We start from the raw sequence: 22,019 nt of genomic DNA, 5'->3' as shown, positions 1-22,019 counted from the left end.
CTGTGTTTACAATCACCATTGACACCTAATGAGAGAGTGGGTTTTACAAAGCAGAAAAATAACGGAAAAGTTTAGTTTCTCTCTATAAGAAAGTAAGGTAAGGTCTCAACCTTACCCTGTTAAGTACCGTGACATAATGTATATTATGATTTGGCGCTATACAAATAAAATTGAATTGAATTAAGTTATGACCCTGTGGGTTGGCAGCATTTATTTGATGGTTTTGGTGCTTTGCCATTTATTGTGTTTGATTGCTTTTTCTTCTCTTGAGTTCACATGGGCGAAGAACTGTAGAAATACTTGAATATGAGCAGCAGTTGTCTCACAATATCACTAGAAGAGATGTGGTGGAACGTCTAAACCTCTACATACATGGGAGCTAAGTTGATGATGATTAACTTTTTTAAAAGTTAGTATTGCAGAATGTGTTTTTCTTTATCCGTGTGTTCAGGATTGTCAAGCCTTGTAAAATATAGAGAGGGTCATTGACAAGTTAATCAAACAAGCTGCTGAGTGAAGGAAGGTCATACTGGATGCAGCACCCTGAGGCGATGATATACTGCTTCTCTTTAGTTTCCTTCCTCGAATGGATTGTCGGTATTTTGTTTAACTTGATGTATTTTTACATTACTTCTCCTTTTTCTTTGCACCTCTTACTAAATTTGATCTGAAGCATTACGTTATTGCAGCATTATGGGATAAATGGTCGCATGAATAAGAAGTCAAAGCAAATTGTATTGTTTCAGTTGTAGTCTCTGAGAGCTCAGTGGTAGTTGGTTTGTGGCTGGAACGCAACATGCAGCAGCCACAGGATTGTCTATATATGGAATGCGTGATACTTTAAAAGTATTGTGTGAATTTGAAAGCAGAGATGTTCACCAGATTTGTCTGCCAATTATAGAAACCACTTCCAGCTTCCTGTCAAAGTAATTGTGAGGAAATTTTTCTCTTGTCCACCTAATGAATGACTGAATCAGGGTGAGAGGTCAGTGTGAGGCCTGAGGTCTCTGAGCCACAGCTACTGCACTAAATCTTACAGGCCTCGAGATGCTGAGGCGGCTCCTGCAGACGCAGCTGGGGTTTGATGCTGATACTGCTGGTGCCACAGTTGATAACGGAAGAACTTTGATGGTCGGTAACAAGTGGCTGGGTGTTCTAAGAATCAGCACTTGGGTGTGTATAGTCTTGTTTCCTTGTTTATGGTTAATGAACCAATAGTGTATTCACACATTCCTCTTCTCCCTCTTATTCTAGATATATAACCAATTATGGAGTGTAAGCTATCTATAGTAATCTCTCTAAGTGTATAAAATACTTTTCCCAGGGGTTTCTGCTTCAGAATTGAGGTGACATCATGCACAGAAGCCTGTAATGATTATTCCTCCTTTCTCCTTGATCAAGCATCAATAAACGTCATCAGCATAAGACATCCTGGACTCCAGCGCTCTTTCTTCACCACCGATGATGAGAATTTCCTTAACAGTAATGAACACTCCATTTCCTTTCTTTGCAAAGTTTATTATTTTATTCATCATCTGAAAAAGACGCAGCTGAGACTCAACTTGCCTCGGGGCAAAGTTAGAGATGTTATTTAAACTCTGTTAAACCATAAAACGAACTCTCACCACCGCTTCCTGTTTTTGATGTGATGAAATTGCAACGTTCAAACCCATCTTAAAACACCCATCCTAGTATGATCTCTGATCTCACAACTGTGATAATAGTGAACCTTGGTATTTAGCTCTATGAGCCTGGATCAGGTTTGCACAGATAGTGCTAGACAATCTTTAGATATGCCATGTCGAGGCGTGCATCCTGTTACAGTGGAATTGAATATGAAGCTTAAATTGTTTTATAAACGCGTTAAGAAAATAATGAATCACTATTAAGTTATAGTCATGTAGCACATTTTAACCTAATATCCTGTCCTACTGGTTAATTAATGACGTTAAACCTGCATTTCAGGTTTAGTCTAATATCCCATTTATACTTTGCTAAGTTATGCATCTTGAATCGCTATACAACTGGGGAGAGAAATATTCAGAACAGAATTAAATCTGATTTCCGACACCTCCCTAGGGGGAGGTACCACCTTGGGAAGTAGATTTGAGATGCATTCTAGCCAGATGTTGAAAAGTCATAAGGACGTATAAGATGTATACATTATTTTTACTCGTCCCAACTGTGACTATGTCAGTAAGAGATGTGTCCGTCCCCCTTCACACTAACATTTACTAAACTAATCAACTATTAACTAATTGTACTGATTCTAGCAATTACTGTTACACTGAAATCAGCCATCATTAGATCTTGTTACAAACAAAGTGACAGGAAGAAAGCAGCTCTACACACACATACAGACACCATGACATGCTGCTGCGTTACTCTGATCCCTGATCAGTACAGCCACTGAATGATGTACGTGGTCGAGAGAGCATTTAGCTTTATGGGTGAGAAGATGATAAAATGTTCCTTTTAATCGTAGCCTATCCGTGTTTGTGGTAGTTTATGCATACGCGTGCATTATTACTATAGCTGAATAGTGAAATTGCTGTTGTTGTAACTGAACTCCCCAAAGAGCAAAAAGTTATTCTTCTTCAGGGGTTTTTTTGTGAGTGAGTGTGGCTGACCAAACTAAGATGGACTGCAATCAATCAAATGTTTTCTGGCTAACAGAGATGCATACGTGTGATTATTTGTAAAGATTTACAATTATTATTTGCGTTAAATCTTATCTGGATTTTAACTGGATTCAAGACACTTGGAATGACCAGCTAAAGTGAGACCCAAATTAGACCATGGTTTGCCAGCAGGCCAGGACGGCTATTTTAGGGCCCAGGAGTAAAAGCCACCGATTTGATGTGATAAATCGGTGAAATCAGGATGTTAAACCTGCAGTAGCACAGACAGATGGTCATTTTTCAGTTACCTTGGCAAGTTCAGACCTTTTATAGAACTTAGTCTTCAGGCTCTCATTCATCCCGAGCCCCTCCTCACCAGAGCGTTATCAGACTTGGACTGCCCCGGTCCTCAGTGGGTGAGTGCTGGAGGCAGCACTGTGGTCTGGCTCCATGCTTTTAGGATGTTTATGAATCTGTCTGTGATCCGAGGGGGCCTTTCTGCAGCTTCATGAATTCAACATTTCTGTGTCGCGTTGCTGCATGTCTGTGAAAGCCAGTGACTCCTGGAATGTCCCACAGCTGGCTACCAATCACACCCCGACATTTCTACTGAACACACACATACACACAGAGGAGGTGGAGGCTTCCTTCCTTCAAAGTCTGTTATTATTATCTCACATCGAGACTCTGCAAGTGCTTATACCATGGCCAATTACCGAAGACATCCTGATGGAGTGTGAGAGCGTACTGGAGAGGGGCTGACCTTTTAATCCATTATATTTTTATGGGCTTTTACAGCTCGCTATGTGTGTCTTCTCATAACTGGTAATTATCAAAAAAGAAAAATATATATTATCCATTTTGAAACGCATATGGGTTCATAATCATGGACATTAGTAATACTCGCGTCTCATTTGTGGTCAGCTGTTAGTTTGTTTGAGGCAGCTACAGCATTTTGACCTAAATTCTAAATCGGTCCTGGAGTATGTAATAACCTGAATGACTGTAGAAACAATACTAATACTTCACATCACCTCTTATATCGTTTATGCGTCACTGCTGAAGCCCGCCTGTGGTTTATCCGACTTATATCTGATCTTAGCCAATAGCGATTTAACCATCCTTTCATTTTCTTTCTGTAATAGCCATCACTTCCAAACCACAATGTGTACACAAGTGTACAGATACGAAAAACATATGGATTTCACCATGTGTATGATTACGTACTGAGCTGTCACTTCACCCTGTCATTAACGTACTTTGAGGCAAATGTATTGAAGGCCAGGTTGATTTGAGTCCTATTTAAAACAGTGTGTTTACTGAAACTGTTTGAGGTGTCCTGATATGCAATTATGCCAATCAAATGAAATGTCTTTCTATGGATATGGTGTGTTGAAATAAACTGAAATACTACAAGATGTACGTACAGACATTTAGACACCTACACTTGAATATACTGCCATAACTGGCCAAGTCAAGTTATTTCATCCCTAATCTGAATTTTTTTATCCGCCATCACAGACTATAATAAACGCTTTTTCAACCAGTTGCCGACTACCTGCCTTTCCTTATTGGATGTCAATAGACACTGAACCACAGAAGGACGCCTGACCACATGACCAGTCCCTGTGTGGAGCAGTGTGTTTTATAGGCCAGAATCCTCATGTCAACCTGCAGTCTGTCTTTAAAACTCTGCATCTCTCTCTCTCTCTCCAGGGGCCAACTGGTCCAGTAGGCGATACAGGTGTACCAGGACCTCAGGGACCCCCAGGGCCACAAGGACCCAGTGGACGCTCCATCATTGGACCCCCAGTAAGAAACAAACACAGTCATAATCAACAATATATTACACAGTAAAGTATATCTACTGTTAGATAGGTTTCTCATACTCAGATGTGCTGAATATCAGAAGTTAGAAACATACACAGAAATATTGAAAAACTGAATTTAATTTGTATTATTTCTACCTGCAGGGTGCACCAGGAGAGAGAGGGCAGAAAGGTGACGCCGGACAACAAGGAGCACAGGTAAAAACTGCAAACACAACTGGAATCTAGTGCCGGACTTTTCCCTGACGTGCACAGTCACTTTTTGGACCAGAGGTGGTGAGACAAAATTTAATTTGGGATTAGATTAATGTTTCTCTAAATTACAATTAATTTGATAACCCGCAATTAATCTGAAAACATTTGTGTCGTGTGTGAATATTTCTTCTTCTACATATAATCATGACTTGCCATCTGGTCAAGCTTATGTTATTAAGAACTGCATCATTTTACACAATCAGGACCGAATGACTACCACACTTTTTATTATGATTGAATTTCATTCTGTTTATTATATAACGCAGCTTTTCACCTTGTCTGGGTTCATGTCATGCTGTGGAATTGTATTTTCCACTGTTTTTAAGAGTTTTGGACAGAAGTGCAAATTAATTAACTTTGTTATTGATAAAGCACCGGGCAGTGGGCTGTTTACAGACAGGTCTGTAGCTTGGAGAGAGCCTCCCACAAGTAATTACTTCACTGCTGTAAATGACTGGGACTATTGTGACCTTTTGGAAGCAAACAGTTGTCAAATTTTGAATAATGGTGCCATTTGCAAAAGGTTGAATTCTGTGGTTCAAATCTATTTCTCTTCCCTGAGTTTGTGATACTATGCTGCTCCAGACTAAGAGTGTTTATGCAACAGCACAGTTTATGACGGCAGAGTAAAATATAAAGTCAGGGGCCACATATTATATCGGAGGTGTATTGAGGAAGTGGAAAGTACTGTTAAGTGTTACCTGCACAATAATAAGTAGAAAACTTTAGCTGTTGTTAAATGCGTCTATGAAGATTTAGAACCAGTGTGAATGTGACCTGCAGTGACCCCTGATCTCCTCTCGGTGTTTCAGGGAGTTCCAGGTAGAGCCGGAGCTCAAGGCAGAGAGGGACCCTCAGGACAAAGGGTGAGTCAAACTGTATTAGCACTGTATTATATACTGTTAATACTAGTAGAAATACTACTGCTGATACTAATACTACACCAACTGTTAACACTGCAAGTACTGATACTGTTAATATAATAAAAAACTACACAGAGTAGTACTAAACTGGTTACTATAGATACTTCTACTACTACAGCTTCTGTTTAAGGTTCCCTGTGGAGTTTTTGACCTCTTGTAGTACTATGCTGCTGTTCACAGAGTCAGTGGTGTTACACTGCTCCACTGATCAACAGGCTGCTGTAATGAGCTGCAAAGCCCCAGCGAAGGCAGGGAACAACAAGACTGCAAGCTAGTTACCATGGGTATAAACAATGCTGGATATAATAAACCTAAAACACTTTAAAATCAGCTTTGCAAATGTTTTATGAGGAAGGAAATGTACTCGACATGTTAGACCTCAAGGATACACACAGGGTGTTTCTGTATGTAATACTGAAGGTTAAAGTAACTTTTGTTTATTTAAGAAAACTCCACTGGGCACTTTAAATCCTGCTATGACTGACATTGCTTGTACTAAAATTACTTATACCAATATAATGTCATACATCAGATGTAACACATGTAATACATTAAATACTAACGTGTCCTCCTCTGTAAATACTGCTCATGTTACTACTGCTGCTGCTACTAGTGTATCCAATACTACACTGATACTGATACATACTTTTACTGGAAATACCACCATTACTGCTAATACTACTTTTACCCTTACTTCTGTTTCTGTACCAACTACTACAACAGCTATGGCTACTATTTAACCTACTCTATCACCTCACTACTGTAAGTTGATGTAACTGAGCTCAGCCAGACCCGACTCGATGAGACTGGCCAGTTAATCAAGCCCTTGACTTTGAGGTGGGTGGAAGAGTGATGTGTGGGGAAGCCTCCGTCTTTTTCTCTGCTGCCATTTACTTTCTGTCTGGAAACAGAATGTATGTACTCATCGGTCACCAAGGCGGCTCACCACAGTCTGCTGTCACCCAGCGCCCCATAGAGGATCATTTAAGCACAATGGCTAGCTTATAGCAACCTACTTCAGACATGTGTTTCACGAACTGGCAAGGTTACACGGCTACCAGCAATATTTATACTACACAGCTGTTATACATTATTTTATATTATTTATTTATGCACTTATATACCGTATATATTTGTACTTAGATGACACCCATGAGCCTACCTTAACCTACACTACTGGATATGCAGTATAACCACTGCTTCTACTGGCTCCACTACTACTGCTGGCACTAATGTTATTTCTACAACTGCTACTACTACTACTACTTCTCCTATAATTATAGTTTTTATTCAACACATTTCAAAACGTGACAGTTAAATCAAAGAAAAGCCACTGAAATAATAAGAATTTAAAAACTGAAATAAATATGTCCCTGTACATACCATAAGAGTCCCATGTCACATGTAGAAAACTGCATCATGATGAGCAACATTTTATGTTCCAACATACGTATGTATTGCTACTTCACAGGGACTGCCGGGCAAGGACGGCCCACCGGGCAGAGAGGGCCCCACAGGAACTATCGTAAGTGATTATGAGATCTTGACAGCGTTAATCTGTGCTGTACATGAGTTTGTTGAAGGAGACATCAGAGAGATGAGGATTTCTGGCAGCTGAACTGAACACGGTTGCAGTTTGATGTCCTGCTTCTGGCTCTCCTGCCGGACACTCGAAGGTCGATTTTAATTGGCGCTGTGACTTTAGGAGATAATTATGGATTTTTAGGAAGCTTTGGGAATGTGAATGCAATGTCAGCCAAAGGTGTTTTCAGTTGATTACAGATAATACAAACAAACAATTACTGTGTGGCCGCTGTCCACTTTGTCTTTTTAACACACATTCCAGTGAAGAATCAAGCACCTGAAGCTGTAAAGCTGTTTGTTTGTTTGTTTGTTTGTTTGTTTGTTTACATGCTGATTGTAAAGAGACATGTTGATTATGAAAATGTAGTTACAGTATAAACAGTTTTGACTTGTAGAGTTTACTTGACTTACTTTCACCACTAATTGAGCAGCTGTCTGGTTCCATCCACTGCTGTGTGTAAGTAGTGCAAACCACTGCGGGTCTGCATGTCCTGAATACATGCATCAAATTAAATGCTTTGGTTGTTGGAGTGATTCTGAACTGATTGGAAGGCTGCCATGGAAAAAGAGTGAAATCACACCACCAGTCAAAAAAATTGAAACACACCATGTGTTTATCAAGTGTATTTCACCACTTTTGGTTAATGAGGTCGACTCTGATTCTGATTCTTCCTTCGTATCTGCCTGTGTCTCTTCAGGGAACTCCAGGAGCCCCCGGGGCTCCGGGAAGTACAGGCCCTCCAGGAAAACAGGGAGAACTGGGACCTCCGGTGAGTCTGTCAGTCAGTGAATCAGACACAGGAGATGATACAATAGAGCTGCCACTCCTCATCAGTCGTTCTCCTGCTCAGTCTGGGTTTACACCTGTGACAGAGAAGACCTTGTATTTATGTGTTTCCCTTCACCTTTCTGCTGCACAAACACGGACACTGTGTAAATATCCAGGAGGAGTCAGGAAGTCGTGTCAGTCAGGCCTAACAGAGTCTGTCAGACGGACACAGAGAGTCCAGGGAGAGCGTCTGTCAGCAGGATTAACAGCTTCCTGTCCAGTCTGAAGGTCCGTGGGCTTCTTTGACACACACCCCTGATATCTGGGGAGGAGGTGTTGTGTGTTCATGTTGACACATGAAGAAAAACAAACCCCTGTCAGAGCCTGAGTCTGCCTTCCTAAGAACCTTACTCTGGCAATTTTACTAATACCACACTGCTAAACAAAGATGGACCCCCCCCCCCTATCAAAAGCAGTTAGTTCCATTTTCCTTCTGGGAAAACTGTTTTTTACAATGTGAATGGTGACATCTTCAACTTTATTCATCTGTTAAGGTTTGGAAAAATGCTGGATTCCTGTATTAAGCAATGATGCCCTAAAGTCCTGATGGTTCCCCCAGTCTCTCTCTCACTGTAGAAACTATGATTTAAAAAAAACTATTAAATCATCTGCTGGAAAACGTAAAGGGCCTCACAGCATTAAGTATTGTTGTAATGTACGAAGATAAAAAATACAATGAAAAGTCTACATCTCATAACGTAAGTACAAAATTAGCTCTAGAGCAGGGCGGCTGCGGAAGACTGGATCCAAATGGGAAACATCGAGGTGTTCAGGCATCGCTAAAACTAAAAACAAGGTGGGAGCAACACTCCTCTAACTTAGTCCTCCTGTCAAGCCTAATATATGGAGAACTGCTTTTACTTTCTTACATCAGAAAAGTAAATAAACAGATGATGAATTAAAACATTATGACCACTAACAGAGAAGATGAAGCCAAGAACGATTATCTCATAACAACGCCACATGTCACGGTGTGGCGTTTATTGGACGGCCGGTTCTTGTAGTCAGTGTGGTGGATGTGGGAGAAATGGCGTGCTGACAGTAGTCTGAGGAGGGACAAACCATGCAACGGCAACAGAGTGATGGGGGATGTGCTGGAACCTCACAGCTTACAGGACCTAAAGGATCTGCTGCCGACGCCACAGGACGCCCTCAGAGGTCGTGTCCACCCCTCAGCGGGTCGGAGCTGCTTTGGCGGCATGTGCATATTGGGCAGGGGTGGTCATAATGTTTCGGCTCATCCGTGTGGAAGACAATGAAGACTTTTCTTCATCACACTGAATGCAAATTTTATTTTCATCATATTAATATTTACTTGAGTTTATGGCGCCTCGGTGGTTCACCTGGTAGAGCGCGTACCACGTGGGCCGCAGCGGCTGTGGGTTGGAGTCCGACCCGTGGCACTTTGCTGCATGTCATCCCCTCTCTCTCTCTCCCTGGCTTTCCTGTCTCTCTCTCACTTAGGGGTCAGAATAAAGGCAAATATGCCCAAAAAATAATTTAATAAATATATATATTTACTTGAATTTACATGATGGATGTTAAAAATGATTGATAATGTGGTGATACAGTTAGAAAAATCACATCAAAACCTGAAATGCATTGAGAATCATTTTGGACAGAATCACAGCATTCTGAATGGAGATCCAGTTTAGACTAAATTCATCGGCCTATGCTGGGACAACAACAAACCCCCGGCTGACTCCCGGCGGCACGGACCATTTGCTCCATGTCATTCCCCTACTCTCTAACAAAGGCGTAAAAAACACCCAAAGGAATAACTTTAAAATAAGCTGCACCTGATGAGCAGATAAATACTGTGCCACCATCAGTGTGTTTGAGTATGTAAAGCTTTGTTTTCCACTTCTTTTTATTTATTCGCAGTGCGTAACATTTTATCCCAATATGTGGCCACTCTCTGCTTTGGCATTTATTCCAGATTAAATGAAATGTTCACAGACAGTAAATCACATTTTGACTGCAAATGAGATTCTGTGGGAGGTGATACAAACTGCTGACAAATTGCTTTGCACGGCCGTGATAAAATGTTGTCAAGCATGTAATTACAGATGCGTGGGTGGACTACAAAGAACCTGCCTTAACTAATTATCACACTTTTGTCAGTTGCAGATCTTAATGTGAACTTACTGGAGGAAAATGTACAGTAGTTAAGCTTTTGGGTAGCGACACTGTTTGCGTAAGGTTTGTGTTTTAATGGCTCAGCTGCAGTGTTAAAGGAAAGTTTGTCAAGGTACAAAAATCCCATTTAACTCCACTGAAGCCTGAGTTTAGCTTTGCTCTACATCAGTTTACATCAGGTTAAAGTGCTCTCAGCTGAAGGATGGTTTTACTTGCTCAGATACACTGTGGCAATGATTCAAATTGAGCCCTGGAACTTATTTTGATGTGTTGTCAGTGTTTTGTCTTTGTTTGGTTTATTTTACTTCTAAAAAAAAAAATAAAAAAAAAATCATCAAATGTCAAACAGCATGTCCAAATCATGGGTTGCAGCTTGATTCAGTATGTTTATGAGACGATAAACTAACAACAATAAACCAACTGGAAAATTAAAGAAAGTCTGAAAGTTGGAAATTGTTGAGCTTTCAAGCTAACGAGATTCAGGAGTTCAACATTCACAGCCACAGTTCTGTCATTACACAGACAATAAAATACAAAGTGGAACAAGAAAAAGCAGAAAGTTTTAGTCAGTCAGGATGTTTGAAAGGATTTTGAAGCTGTGGGGTCAGAGGTGAGGAGAGCAGCTTTCCGGCTGTGACAGTCGATCAGGTTTGTGTCTCAACTGGAGAATTCTCTGTTTTGTTTTGTTTTGTTTTGTTTTTACCTGAGGAATGTACCATGGTCCATAAAATGTGAACTGCTTGTGTCTGCAGAGTTAAATCCTTCAAACTTTTGTTGTTTTTTTCCTCTTTTCATGCCTTCTTCTCTTTTGCAGGGTCCTTCTGGAGGCAAGGGGGAGAAAGGTGAACGGGTAAGTGGCTCTGTTCATCAGGAAACTTTCTTCATATGCAAAGAGTGTCAAAATAATTTTGTTTTTGTTTTTTGTTTTTTTTTTTGCTCTTCATGCAAAGTAGCCAATTTCCTGAGCAGCATGTTTTGAGAACAGAACATGAATAAAACAAAACTAAAATAATAAGAAATCATTTTTTGGTGAGTGACCCTTGGCTTCTCACAAAGACGCCATTTGTTCTTTTTTAACTTAAGAAAAAAGAAATTAAGCAAATGAAGGAAAGAACATGCAGAATGGCTTGTGGTGGCACAAACTGAGGAAAAGGCGTCTGCTCAAGTTGAACATTTCTCAGTTCAACCAAAAAAATATGCATTTATCTTGAGCTATTTGATTTCACATTAGACAAAGAGTTAGAGTTTGTGGTAGGTTTGGAAAGTATTTCATGAAAATTGTCACTCACATGAAAGCACACGTCCGTTACAACGCAATCTGCTTCTTGTCTGTTTGTGGCCGCTAAACACAAACTGCAAAAAATCCATTCAGTCAGTTTAAAAAGCTATTTTATCTAGTATTTTGTGTTTTGTCTGAACGCAGTCACATCGTTGTTGTATTCTTTGCCATTTTTCAGATAAAACTACAAACTGTGGACACTACACACCGCACATGTTTCAGCAGCCCTCATTCGTGAAGCTCATAGTTTTTGTTGAAGCTGTTGATTCCCACCTTTTAGTCATTTGTGAGACTTGTAGTTCACACTGAGGCAGCAGGTAGTGCTGTTGTATTGGACTGCATACAACTGCGAGTTTTTATCAGCAGTATCCAGGGACCAAAAGAGCAAAATCAGATAAAAGACCAAAAAAAAAAAAAAGAATTAATTCTTCCTTTGTTGACCACAAAATCATCCTGTATCAAACTGAGCATCTCTTCTTCCTGTTGTTAGCAGCTAAATTTGGGTATTTCCTCCACTCGAAGAGCTGCTTCTCTGTCACTCAGGACAGTTAAGGCCCCTGTTGGTGCAAAATGTAGCAAAATTACACAACACCAGAATCACGTTGGATTTAATCAAAAACACTGTAAACGAGCAGGTTGGTTGTTTTCAGGTCAGCGCCGCTGTGTCCGTTTCTCATGTTCTCATACATGCTCTGGTTTATTGATCACTTGCACTCATTATATTTATCAGCCCTCTGTCCTCATAAATTAAAATTCATGAATTAAATTTTAGGAATATTTTTGGTCCTTTCACAGTCAGAGTTTAAGACATGACCCATCTGTATATTAGACTCTGTAGAGTGAAAACACTGTCGTGTTCATCAACAGTTAAAGGGCAGAACATCAGAACATAAGAGTGAAGGACTGTGGCACAGTTATATTGGACTCTTACAAGCCACGAGCACCTGCGCTCACCTGTGTGTGTCAGCTGTAAAGTATCATGTCAAGTGCAGCTCTGAGAACGTTATAACTTGGCACCCATAAACAAGACATGTGCCAATGCTAATGTTAGCATAGTAAGTCTTGGCCAGAGTAGTAAGAGCTACTGGGTCTCTGGTCCTGCTGTGACTGCTCTGCCTCTCTTCAGCCAGTAGAAAGGCGCCCCCCTGTGGTCTGTCAAAATAAAACTGCTAATGAAGACGGGAGCACTGTGCTGTGTTCACAGTGCCCTCTGAAAACAGTGATAATCATGGTAATGGCGGTTCTAGAAATTGTTGGCGGTGTTGTCGACATCAGGATGTTTCTCTCTGTCTCAGTAAAGAATCAAAACTAAAACGTGCCACACGGAAATCAGCTTCTACTCAGTTGTTTGGTGTCAAACACTGACACAAACAGCTCAGCCTGAAGACGAACTTCACTGGCTTCTCGGCAAAAGCTTTGTCCGGCAAACTTTTAAGCTGTTCAGACGATGCTGCTGTTTGGACAGAAGGTTACATCGGTCCGTCAAGACGGTCAAAGTCTGACACCACCCTGAAAGTTTTATCACAGGCTCCCATCTTTCTCAGCTTCACAACCACAGCAGATATTGAGAGAAAAAAATAAAGATTTCTAACTACAGAACGAATAAAGTGAGATGAAAGTTGAAGGTTTCCCTGGTTCTGTTGAAATTAAATCACTGGATGTTTTCAGTAAATGCTCATTTGACAACTGCAACTGTTTTTAAGGGAGAAATTGAACAGCAGTGGTTAGCCCAATGTTGCCTGTGAGAGCTGTCAACAGATTTGTGTGTTTGTGTTTAAATACATCACACGCAGTTTAGTTTTAATGGAATGTGGTCACAACATCTTGCTGTATGGAGAAAGAATCACAGCTGGGAAAATGATGGATATTTGATGCAGCAGCTCACCTCGATCACAGCTGAACCACGACCAGGTCGACGTCTGAAAGTCTGTAGATGCTCATAATATAAACGGTACTTTTGCTTGTGTGTCTTCAGGGTGACCTCCAGTCGACGGCTTCAGTTCAGGCCATCGCCAGGCAGGTCTGTGAGCAGCTGATCCAAAGTGAGTGACAACACGGACTCAGTGTTTTTCACTTTCATCCTCTTGGTCTTAGGGTTAGAATTGAGGTCATGTTCTGGTGCTAACATACATATAGTAAGCCACTAGCGCCCCCCCCCCCCGATATATGGAACCTCCATATATGACACCCATGCGCTGTTGGTTTGTGACACACCTCGTGTATAATTCATCCTGTTTGGCTCAAATGTCACAGTTCATCTTTGTTTCTGTTTTCAGGCCACATGGCGCGCTACAACTCCATCCTGAACCATGTACCAAGTCCACCAGTGTCCATCCGCACTGTGCCGGGACCCCCCGGAGAGCCGGGTCGACAGGGAACTCCAGGGCCCCAGGGAGAACAGGGACCCCCAGGAAGACCTGGCTTCCCGGGACAGAACGGACAGAACGGGCAACCTGGAGAAAGAGGTGAGGCCGTCAACAAGACCAAAAGAGGAGGTCAGAGGTCAGAGAACAGAGTTAAGAGAATAAGTTCGGGAAAACAAACATGGACCTTCCTGCTGTTGGTGTTCAGGTGCTGTCACCCAGTCGCCACTACTAGCTGTCATTGCAAGTGGGATTATTAGACTGGGTGTTGTTACTCTTGGGGTCCCAGCTGAGCAACAAGCACAAAGACGTACCAACAGATTGAGAGAACAGTCATTCAGACACAGACAGTATGTAGTTATTCATATGCCGGGGGAAAAGGTGTGTGGTGGTGTTCTGTATCTACTGACTGAAGTTTAAAGATTTGTTCTAGTTTGTACTGAACCTGTCAGAAATGACAACATGTTACTTTTTTAACCTCATGTGTGTTTCCAGGTCAAACAGGAGAGAAGGGTGAGAAGGGATCTCAAGGGGCCGGAGTCCAAGGCCCCAGAGGACCTCCAGGACCCCCTGGTAAACTAAACCATAGCAAGCTGTACAACACCATTCCACAGAAGCTTCCCAGTCTGGGCTTCCAGATCATATTTTACAGATTTATATAATATTAATAATAATAATAATAATAATGTGGTGAGGAAAGTGCTGGACATTAACTAGATACTAAACATTTCACTTATTCTTAGATTTGTAATTTTGTCGAATGGAATCTTCCTCCTCCTCCCAGGTGCTCAAGGACAGGGCAGACCCGGCAGCCATGGTCCATCAGGGCGACCCGGGAATCCTGGGTCCACTGGTCGGCCGGGGGTCCCTGGACCCGTTGGCCCCGCAGGGCCTCCGGGATACTGTGACCCGAACTCCTGTGTGGGCTATAACGTTGGAGGTATGTAGGCTGCCTTGAATAGCTCTAGGCTGATGAATCTGACCAGAACTTTTAAGACTAAACTTTCATCAACTTGTTGGACGTAAACTTATTTTGTATTAATAGCTTCTGACTGTGCAGTTACTAGTAATGGACCACTGAAATATACTGACCTTTACCTCACAGTATAACTTGAATTAATCTCATACCAACCATATTATTAGACTACTTCAACCTTCACTGTGACCACTACAGCCACAGACTGTTCTAATAATAAGTAAGAAAGAAACACTCAACCTTGTTCTTATAAAAGATCATTTAGTCTCAAACCGCTGTGTGTGTCATGTTAATAACAGAAATATCTTCAAACTCAGCAGCTTGTTTGGATAGCCTGTGGACTCTGTAAACTGTATCACTGAGCATGAAAACATCTCAGTTGTTTTTTTGGACTGGAGGTCATCAATGTTTAATTCATTCTGAGTTAAACAGGCTGCATGTCACTGAAGTCATCCGCCCCACACTCAGTGTATTTGAAGGTGACACGTCAAACACCTTGAAATACACAGTTAAGATACAGAACTCTGTCTCGGTAACACTGTTCACTGTGGTTGAAATTTTTTTACAATTTCAAATATCATGTGATACACTGGGCTTGTTTTGGATGGGACACGAATGGTAAACATCCAAACAACAAGGCGTTATCAGTAAACCTTCCACTCTAAGGTGAAGTAGCTTGTTCAGTCATTTCGCCCTCAGTTTAAATTTCCTGACTTTCGCCACCTTAAAGGTTCACTGCACCCAAATCATTAAAAAGATGTAAACAGATATTTTACTCTGACTTATCCAGTGTGAGTGGTGGGTGGGGTGGGTGGGGTGGGGGTAATTTGCCAAAGTGAGAGCATCTTCAGCTTCTTTAATGCCCTAAAGCAGAGGTTTTCAAACGTATTTTAGTGATTAAGTAAACATCCCAAGTACCAATATCTCTGATGTCCATCACAAATAAATGTCCAGAAATCATAAAAAAGATGAGTCCAGAACTTCCCTTGATGATCATATTAAGGCTAAAAAAAAACAGGGCTCATGCCCAGAGCTAACTTATGTCCCACAAATTATGGGAAATGTAGTTCCAGCAGTTCAAGCATGATTATCCCCCAAATGAAAAAAAGGCAAAGAATACTAATAGGTTTTACAAAACACACATTAACTTTTATCATGTCGCACTATTAACTGTATCTTGGAGGGGTGTTATCACAGGGGGGCTCCACGTTGGAAATTTGGAAACCCCTGCTCTAGCTTGACATTTGGGGAAATGCATTTAAATGCTAAGACTATTGGTCACAGTAATGACAAGACTCCAGGAAGTTATTTCACACAGCCAAGAAAGAGTCCGGCTCATTAAACCCCTATAAAATAAAATAAAAAAAACTCTAACCAATGATATCGCTCTGCTAGGTACTACAACCCATGAGATGGGAGTGGTTAGCTTTGTTAGCTATATATATATAAATACTGTATGAAGACATGATTAACACAGTAACAGAGGATTAAAACATAATTTTATGTCACTGGGTCTTTAAATATTGTTTTCAGATCATTTGAGTTAAATTACACATACATCCATTGTGTTAGGGTAGACAGTCATCTCAAATAAGCCTGAAACTACACTCCATACTGTCAGTGAGAAAATATGTCTGCTGTGAAATGGGTGAACTGACCCTTTCAGCTTTGTCTTGCAGTAGCTGGTTGAAGCTGCATGGTCTGCTGCACGGATCAGTAAAACAGTAACCCCAGACTGAATTCTGCATCTGAACACGTTTCAACTGAGACTTTTCTGTTAAATCTCTCAGTGTGGCTGCAGTCGTCCCCCTGGAAAGATGCCGCAATGAAGGGTTTTCTCATACAGACACCACTAATTAAATACACCAGGAGTGCAACAAATTGCCTGCAAAATGCTACACAAAATTCACATAAAAGTTGCAGATGATGAATCAGTGCTGTTGGCAGCTTCTCTGTCTGTTACGTGTTAATTTGCTCTCCAGCGTCCATACGACTCAGATTGTGTTTTCCCAGCCTTTCACAGGAAGAGACACAAGGGAAATTATATTTTAACAGCTTCACACTCAGCACAGCAGGATTTATCACATGTATCCAGGAAGCTTGGAGTCAACACAAACAACCATTAATTCTCACCACATATGGACATCGGCAAACACTGGAAATATAATTATTCAGTTAATTATAAAAGTGGTGTTTGTAAAGAAAGCCCTACATGAGTCATCTTCAACTTAAGTGCATGATTGTGTTAATATGTGATGTGTGTTGAGGTTAAAGGTCATGCAGCAGCCTAAACGGCGCTGTACAGCGCGCAGCCTGCAGGGGCGCCATGTGAGTAACTTCTGCATGTTGTAATCATTCCTCCGTCTTTGTGTGGTGTGTGTCTCTCCATCTCTGTCTGTCCGTCACAACTTCTCCTCTCAATGACCCTCAGCGCCGTATTTCAGTGACTACTGAGCCACGTGCACAAACACTCACAATAACGACAGGGACTATTAACTGTTTAAAACCGCTGCGAAGGCTGCAAACGCTGTAGGTGGTGTGACTGCATCAGCTGAGTAGCTTCAGCCGTGGCTCTCTCCTCACGACACATGAATATTATATTCTTGATTTTAATAATTAATAATATAATTAATATTATTATGCATACATAGAGCTGCACTGATTAGTCCATTACTTTATGAATTTATCTGCAGCTGTTTGAATCGTTTTCAGCCTCTTAACTGCTTCTCTTTGTCATACATGTCAGTAAACTGAAGATCTTCAAGACGTCACTCTGAGCTGTGGGAAATTGTGACACAAAATTTCACTATTTTCCTTCTCTGGACAAAACAATCAATTGATGATTTGAGAGAATAATCTGCAGATGAATCAGGGATGAAAACAATTGTTCGATGCAGCTCTAAATAAACAGTTTTACCCCAAAAAGTATAAAGTTGGAGAGGAAACAGGATTGACAGAAATTTTGAAATAAGGTTATATGGAGGTGAAATTATATAATACGTATAAAGAGGTAAAAACAGATGACATTAAAAAAGCGCTGTCCTGCACTCAGCTACAGGAGTGATGCTCAGTTATTTCATATGAGAGAGAACATATACATATATGCACCACTTTAAAGGATAAGTCTGGTGTTGTTCAATATTTTTCTATCCATCAAGAAATCCTACACAAATACTAAAGGTAGTTAGTGACTGACTTTTCTGTCCTGTCTGCGGCTCCGAGCCCATTGGTTCCTAATGAGCATGTAAATCACTGACACATCATTAAGATATAGTTTCATGTTTTAAAAAGGCTCAGTAGTTTCCTACGAGCAGCAGATTAATCCACATTTTCAGTGCTGTAGTGAGAATCTGAGACAGCAGGACGGTGTGTGTGTGTGTGTGTGTGCGTGTGCGTGCGTACGTGTGTGTGTGTGGGATTGAGTCAGTATAAACTAGGCTTTGATACACACACAGTAACCTCTTAGTGGGAGACATTCAGTGTTGGTTTTGGTCTTTTCATGAGGTTTGTTGAGAGTAAGAAAAGTATGAAACATCACCAGATTCATCCTCCAATTGGTTGAACAGGACCGAGCCCTCACTCAGACGATCGTCCTCTCCTGGCTTCTTCCTCTAGATTACGATCCTGGTGCCTCTTCTTTAAACAACAGGCTTTACTGACTTCATATAAACTCCTGTCAACAAAAAAATATCACCTTTGACTTCATAAAAGCTAGTTTGCACAACAATTTCTGATATAAATTTTGCACCTTAGGTAGAGAGATAATTTTACTTTGAAAGACAGCACTTGAAAACATTAAATGAAATGTTGCCAGTTTGAATGTGAGTTAATGGATAATAAATCTAACACTTTCCTGGCAGAACATAAAGAAATTTGGATAAAATTTCTCACATTAAGCTCAAATAATTTTGCTTATTCTAACTTTTAATTTACAACTGTTTGTCTTAAGCGTTCTTCTAACCTTTGGTAACCCGTGGTAACCAGCAGTAACCCGTGGTAACTGTTGGTAACCTTTGGTAACCCTTGTCCTCTGTATCTCTTGCTCCTTCCTTCTTATCCCGCCCCTTCTTCCTGTCTCGCTAACCTAATCAAAATCCATCAAACCAATTCAAAAAATTGCTTCCTGTGGTGGCGGGTCGGCCATCTCTGTTTCGGGATCTCACTGACCGTCTGCCTATCTGACTGGCGCACATGCGGGCTCGCTGTCTGGTTGGTTGGCATCGCAGAGGGTGAGGATGTCACTCACGGCGGTGCTGTCCCCGCAGTCCAACTGCCGTCGAACGTCTTCCAGAACTACGGCGAGGTTGAGGAGGACGACCCGTACCGCTACTACCAGCCCAACTACCCGGCCCCTCAGCCCGTGTCGCCCGACGACCCCGCACTCGCCTTGGACGACATCGAGCTGAGGTCCCCCGGCATCCACCGCGCCTCACGGAGCGTGGAGGGGGAGGAGGAGAGAGTCGGGCCGAAGAGGAGACTAAAGAGAGGAGCGAAGACGCTGCCGGGACTAACTAACTGAAAGGAGGTGATCGGAGGAAAGAGGGCCGCTCGCTGTTTCTGATTGGACGGTTTGGAGCCGTTATGGACTAATCAACAAGTGCCTGATGTAGAGGATTTCTTATGGACATTGTAGAGGGGAGGGGGTGGGGGTATCAGGTTGGGACTACTTTAACTCATCTATGCTATTGAAAACAGTTTCATATTGTTTTGCTTTGTTTTTGTCTCAGTAGAGACAGTTGTTGAAAAATGGGTTGAGCTACAACTGGTTTATATTTCAGTTTGCTTTTTGTCCAAGCTCGTCTCTGTGCGTTACAGGTGAAGTGTTTCTGTCACACTCCAGTTTCTAAAACATATCGTCATCAAACTGAGTGGAGAACAGCAGCCAGTCCCGTCCTACTGTCTGCTATTGACTTGGTTGGTTTAAGTGCCTCAGAGTCGTCTGGAGGAAATTTTAAAAGTGATAATGAGCAGTTGTAATAATTCAGTGCAACACTAGAAACCTACGAGCATTTATCCTCAGAGACACGCTCACATTACAGCAAACTAACATGCAGCACTTCATGTTTTATTTCAACCACTTAGCCAGCAGCTTCACATACGCAACGAGCAGGTAAACACAACCTGTACAAAACACAATAAATACTAATGTGATATACAACAACTACCATATTCAAGCCCTCGCAGTCCGAGGAAGCGACTGACAGATCTTCTGCCAGACCCAGCTGTTGCTTCACAACGGCCTCTGACACACAGCTGCCTACAGTACAGCACAAACATCATCATGACACATGATCTTTTATCTCAGTAAACAAACGGATGATCCGACCGAAAACACCCACTGATTTTTGACAGAGCAAAACAACAGAAAGCAAAGTGATTTCACCTGAACTCTGATTGAACAAGTTTCTGTTTATTTGTTTGAAAGGCTCCAGGTTCTAATAAAAAAAAAAAAAAACAAAACAAAAAAACAGATATTTATGTAAAGTTTTGCATGTTTTTTTTGTTTTTTTTTTTCATTTACCGCGTGATGTATCATTTCTTTTAATCTCATAGATCCATGACACATTTTACTGTCACATATAAAGATATTTTTTAGTTTTTCCCTCAGACATACACAGTTATTGTTACAGTGTTAAGCTCATACTAATGTTGCTCTGGATTTGAGAATGTTGATGAAAAGAAACAAGTTGTAAAGACAAACAAAAACAGCTTCATGTGAGAGAGTTGTTGTTTCTTTGTAAATGTGTTGTTGTTTTTGTCGTCAGGTGTCTGGATGTTGTCGTCACTGCAGAAGTTGTCAGACGGGCAGAAAGAAAATTGAGTTTGATAGTTTAGACTGACAGCTGTTTCCCGCTTTGTGTTTTTTTTTTTTTTTTTTTGTTCCATCTTTGGATTGATCTGCCTCCATTTGTAACATTTATCATTAAGATCATTTAATTTAAGCTGCCATCTGTTCCAGGACACGACTCTCTGGGTCTCAGTTACTCATTTTTCATCTTTCATGCATAAACTAGAAACTGATTTGAAAAACAGAATCACTGCGGCGCACAGCTTCTGTTTGAAGTTGTCTTGTGTTTGATTGCATTCATGCGTTCGATTTCTTACAGCTGGAGATCAGTTATATGAACGGAAGGCCAGGTATTTGGAAGAGGGTGTACGTCATTTATTCACCCTCAAATGTATTTTCTTTTTCTAATTTGGCCAAAATTCAAGCTCATTTCAACTTCTCTAAATATCTCGGACCTTCTCAGTCCAGTTTCTGAGGCCTTCAGGTCTGTGAGGAGCTCAGAACAAAAACAGGCCTCAGTGTTTGAGATTTCCTTCTACACCTCTGACCAGGATGTTTAAAGAATAAAATCAAGGAAGTAATTTATTTTTTACTTGGTATTGATTTTCTCAGAACAATAAAACTGAAGTACAACTGTAGCTGTTGTCTCTCTCTGTGTGTGTTTGTGTGTGTGTGTGTGTGTGTGTGTGTGTGTGTGTGTGTGGGGACTGTGGTGAGTGTGTTGCCGTCCCTCAGCAGGTCATGTGACTGAACTGTGAGGTCTAATTAAAGTGAACAGTGAGGTGCACGCTGCAGGAAACTGAATAAAAACCAGCAGGTGAGCTCAACTTCACACCTCTGCCTTCAGCTCTCATTAAAAACCAAGAAATAAATGCAGCTGAATTTACACCAGACTGGACTGAAATATCAGCACTGAGCCAAGAAGCTGGATAAGAGGAATAATTTACCTAAAGTGATATTAGAATGTAAAAACCTTTTCACTATCTGCCTCACCGACATATTTAAGCACCCTATTATCTACCTGATTACATTACCTGCCCAATCCAATTCTGTACCTTCCCTCCCATTGCTTTCTATTATCCTACAAAAAGAAGCCATGTTAAGCAAATATGAGCCATATAGATAAACTATATGTTTAGATGCACACACACATATATAAGTCTGTTTTCCTAAAAAAGATTCATATAACTATTGAGGTGTATGGAAACGTTTTGTTTAAAGGTCCCATATTTTACACTTTTTCTATGTTTTATTTGAAGTGTTGATCCATAAGAAGATATATTTGTGGTTTTAAGGACCAAATACAAGCTCAGTGTTGTTTTATATCTCCTCTCTCAGGCTTCTCTCTGGAGCTCTTGCAACAACAGGTCGGTGATCAGATCAGAGAGGAGACACTGAGCCTCTTCTCTGATTGGCTGACTGTTTTCTGGGTG

At 41.1% G+C, this 22,019-nt stretch overlaps 1 protein-coding gene across 1 annotated transcript in view; it reads left to right on the top strand.

Moving 5' to 3' along the window:
* LOC111230650 (collagen alpha-1(XIV) chain-like) overlaps positions 1 to 20,268 on the top strand; it is a 170,546-nt gene extending 150,278 nt beyond the window's left edge. The window contains exons 34-44 of the mRNA XM_022757440.1: positions 4,338 to 4,433; positions 4,595 to 4,648; positions 5,518 to 5,571; positions 7,100 to 7,153; positions 7,911 to 7,982; positions 10,995 to 11,030; positions 13,435 to 13,501; positions 13,736 to 13,924; positions 14,318 to 14,395; positions 14,607 to 14,762; positions 19,064 to 20,268. Coding sequence (XP_022613161.1) covers positions 4,338 to 4,433; positions 4,595 to 4,648; positions 5,518 to 5,571; positions 7,100 to 7,153; positions 7,911 to 7,982; positions 10,995 to 11,030; positions 13,435 to 13,501; positions 13,736 to 13,924; positions 14,318 to 14,395; positions 14,607 to 14,762; positions 19,064 to 19,317 — 1,110 coding nt within the window. The 3' untranslated portion in view covers positions 19,318 to 20,268. The remainder of the gene's footprint in view (positions 1 to 4,337; positions 4,434 to 4,594; positions 4,649 to 5,517; positions 5,572 to 7,099; positions 7,154 to 7,910; positions 7,983 to 10,994; positions 11,031 to 13,434; positions 13,502 to 13,735; positions 13,925 to 14,317; positions 14,396 to 14,606; positions 14,763 to 19,063) is intronic.
* The last annotated feature ends 1,751 nt before the right edge of the window (positions 20,269 to 22,019 follow it).

The sequence above is a fragment of the Seriola dumerili genome, unplaced genomic scaffold (assembly GCF_002260705.1).
Source record: "Seriola dumerili isolate Sdu_G_001 unplaced genomic scaffold, Sdu_1.0 BDQW01000276.1, whole genome shotgun sequence".
In the NCBI taxonomy this organism is placed as follows: Eukaryota; Metazoa; Chordata; class Actinopteri; order Carangiformes; family Carangidae; genus Seriola; species Seriola dumerili.
This window is presented reverse-complemented; position numbering and strand designations above follow the sequence as displayed.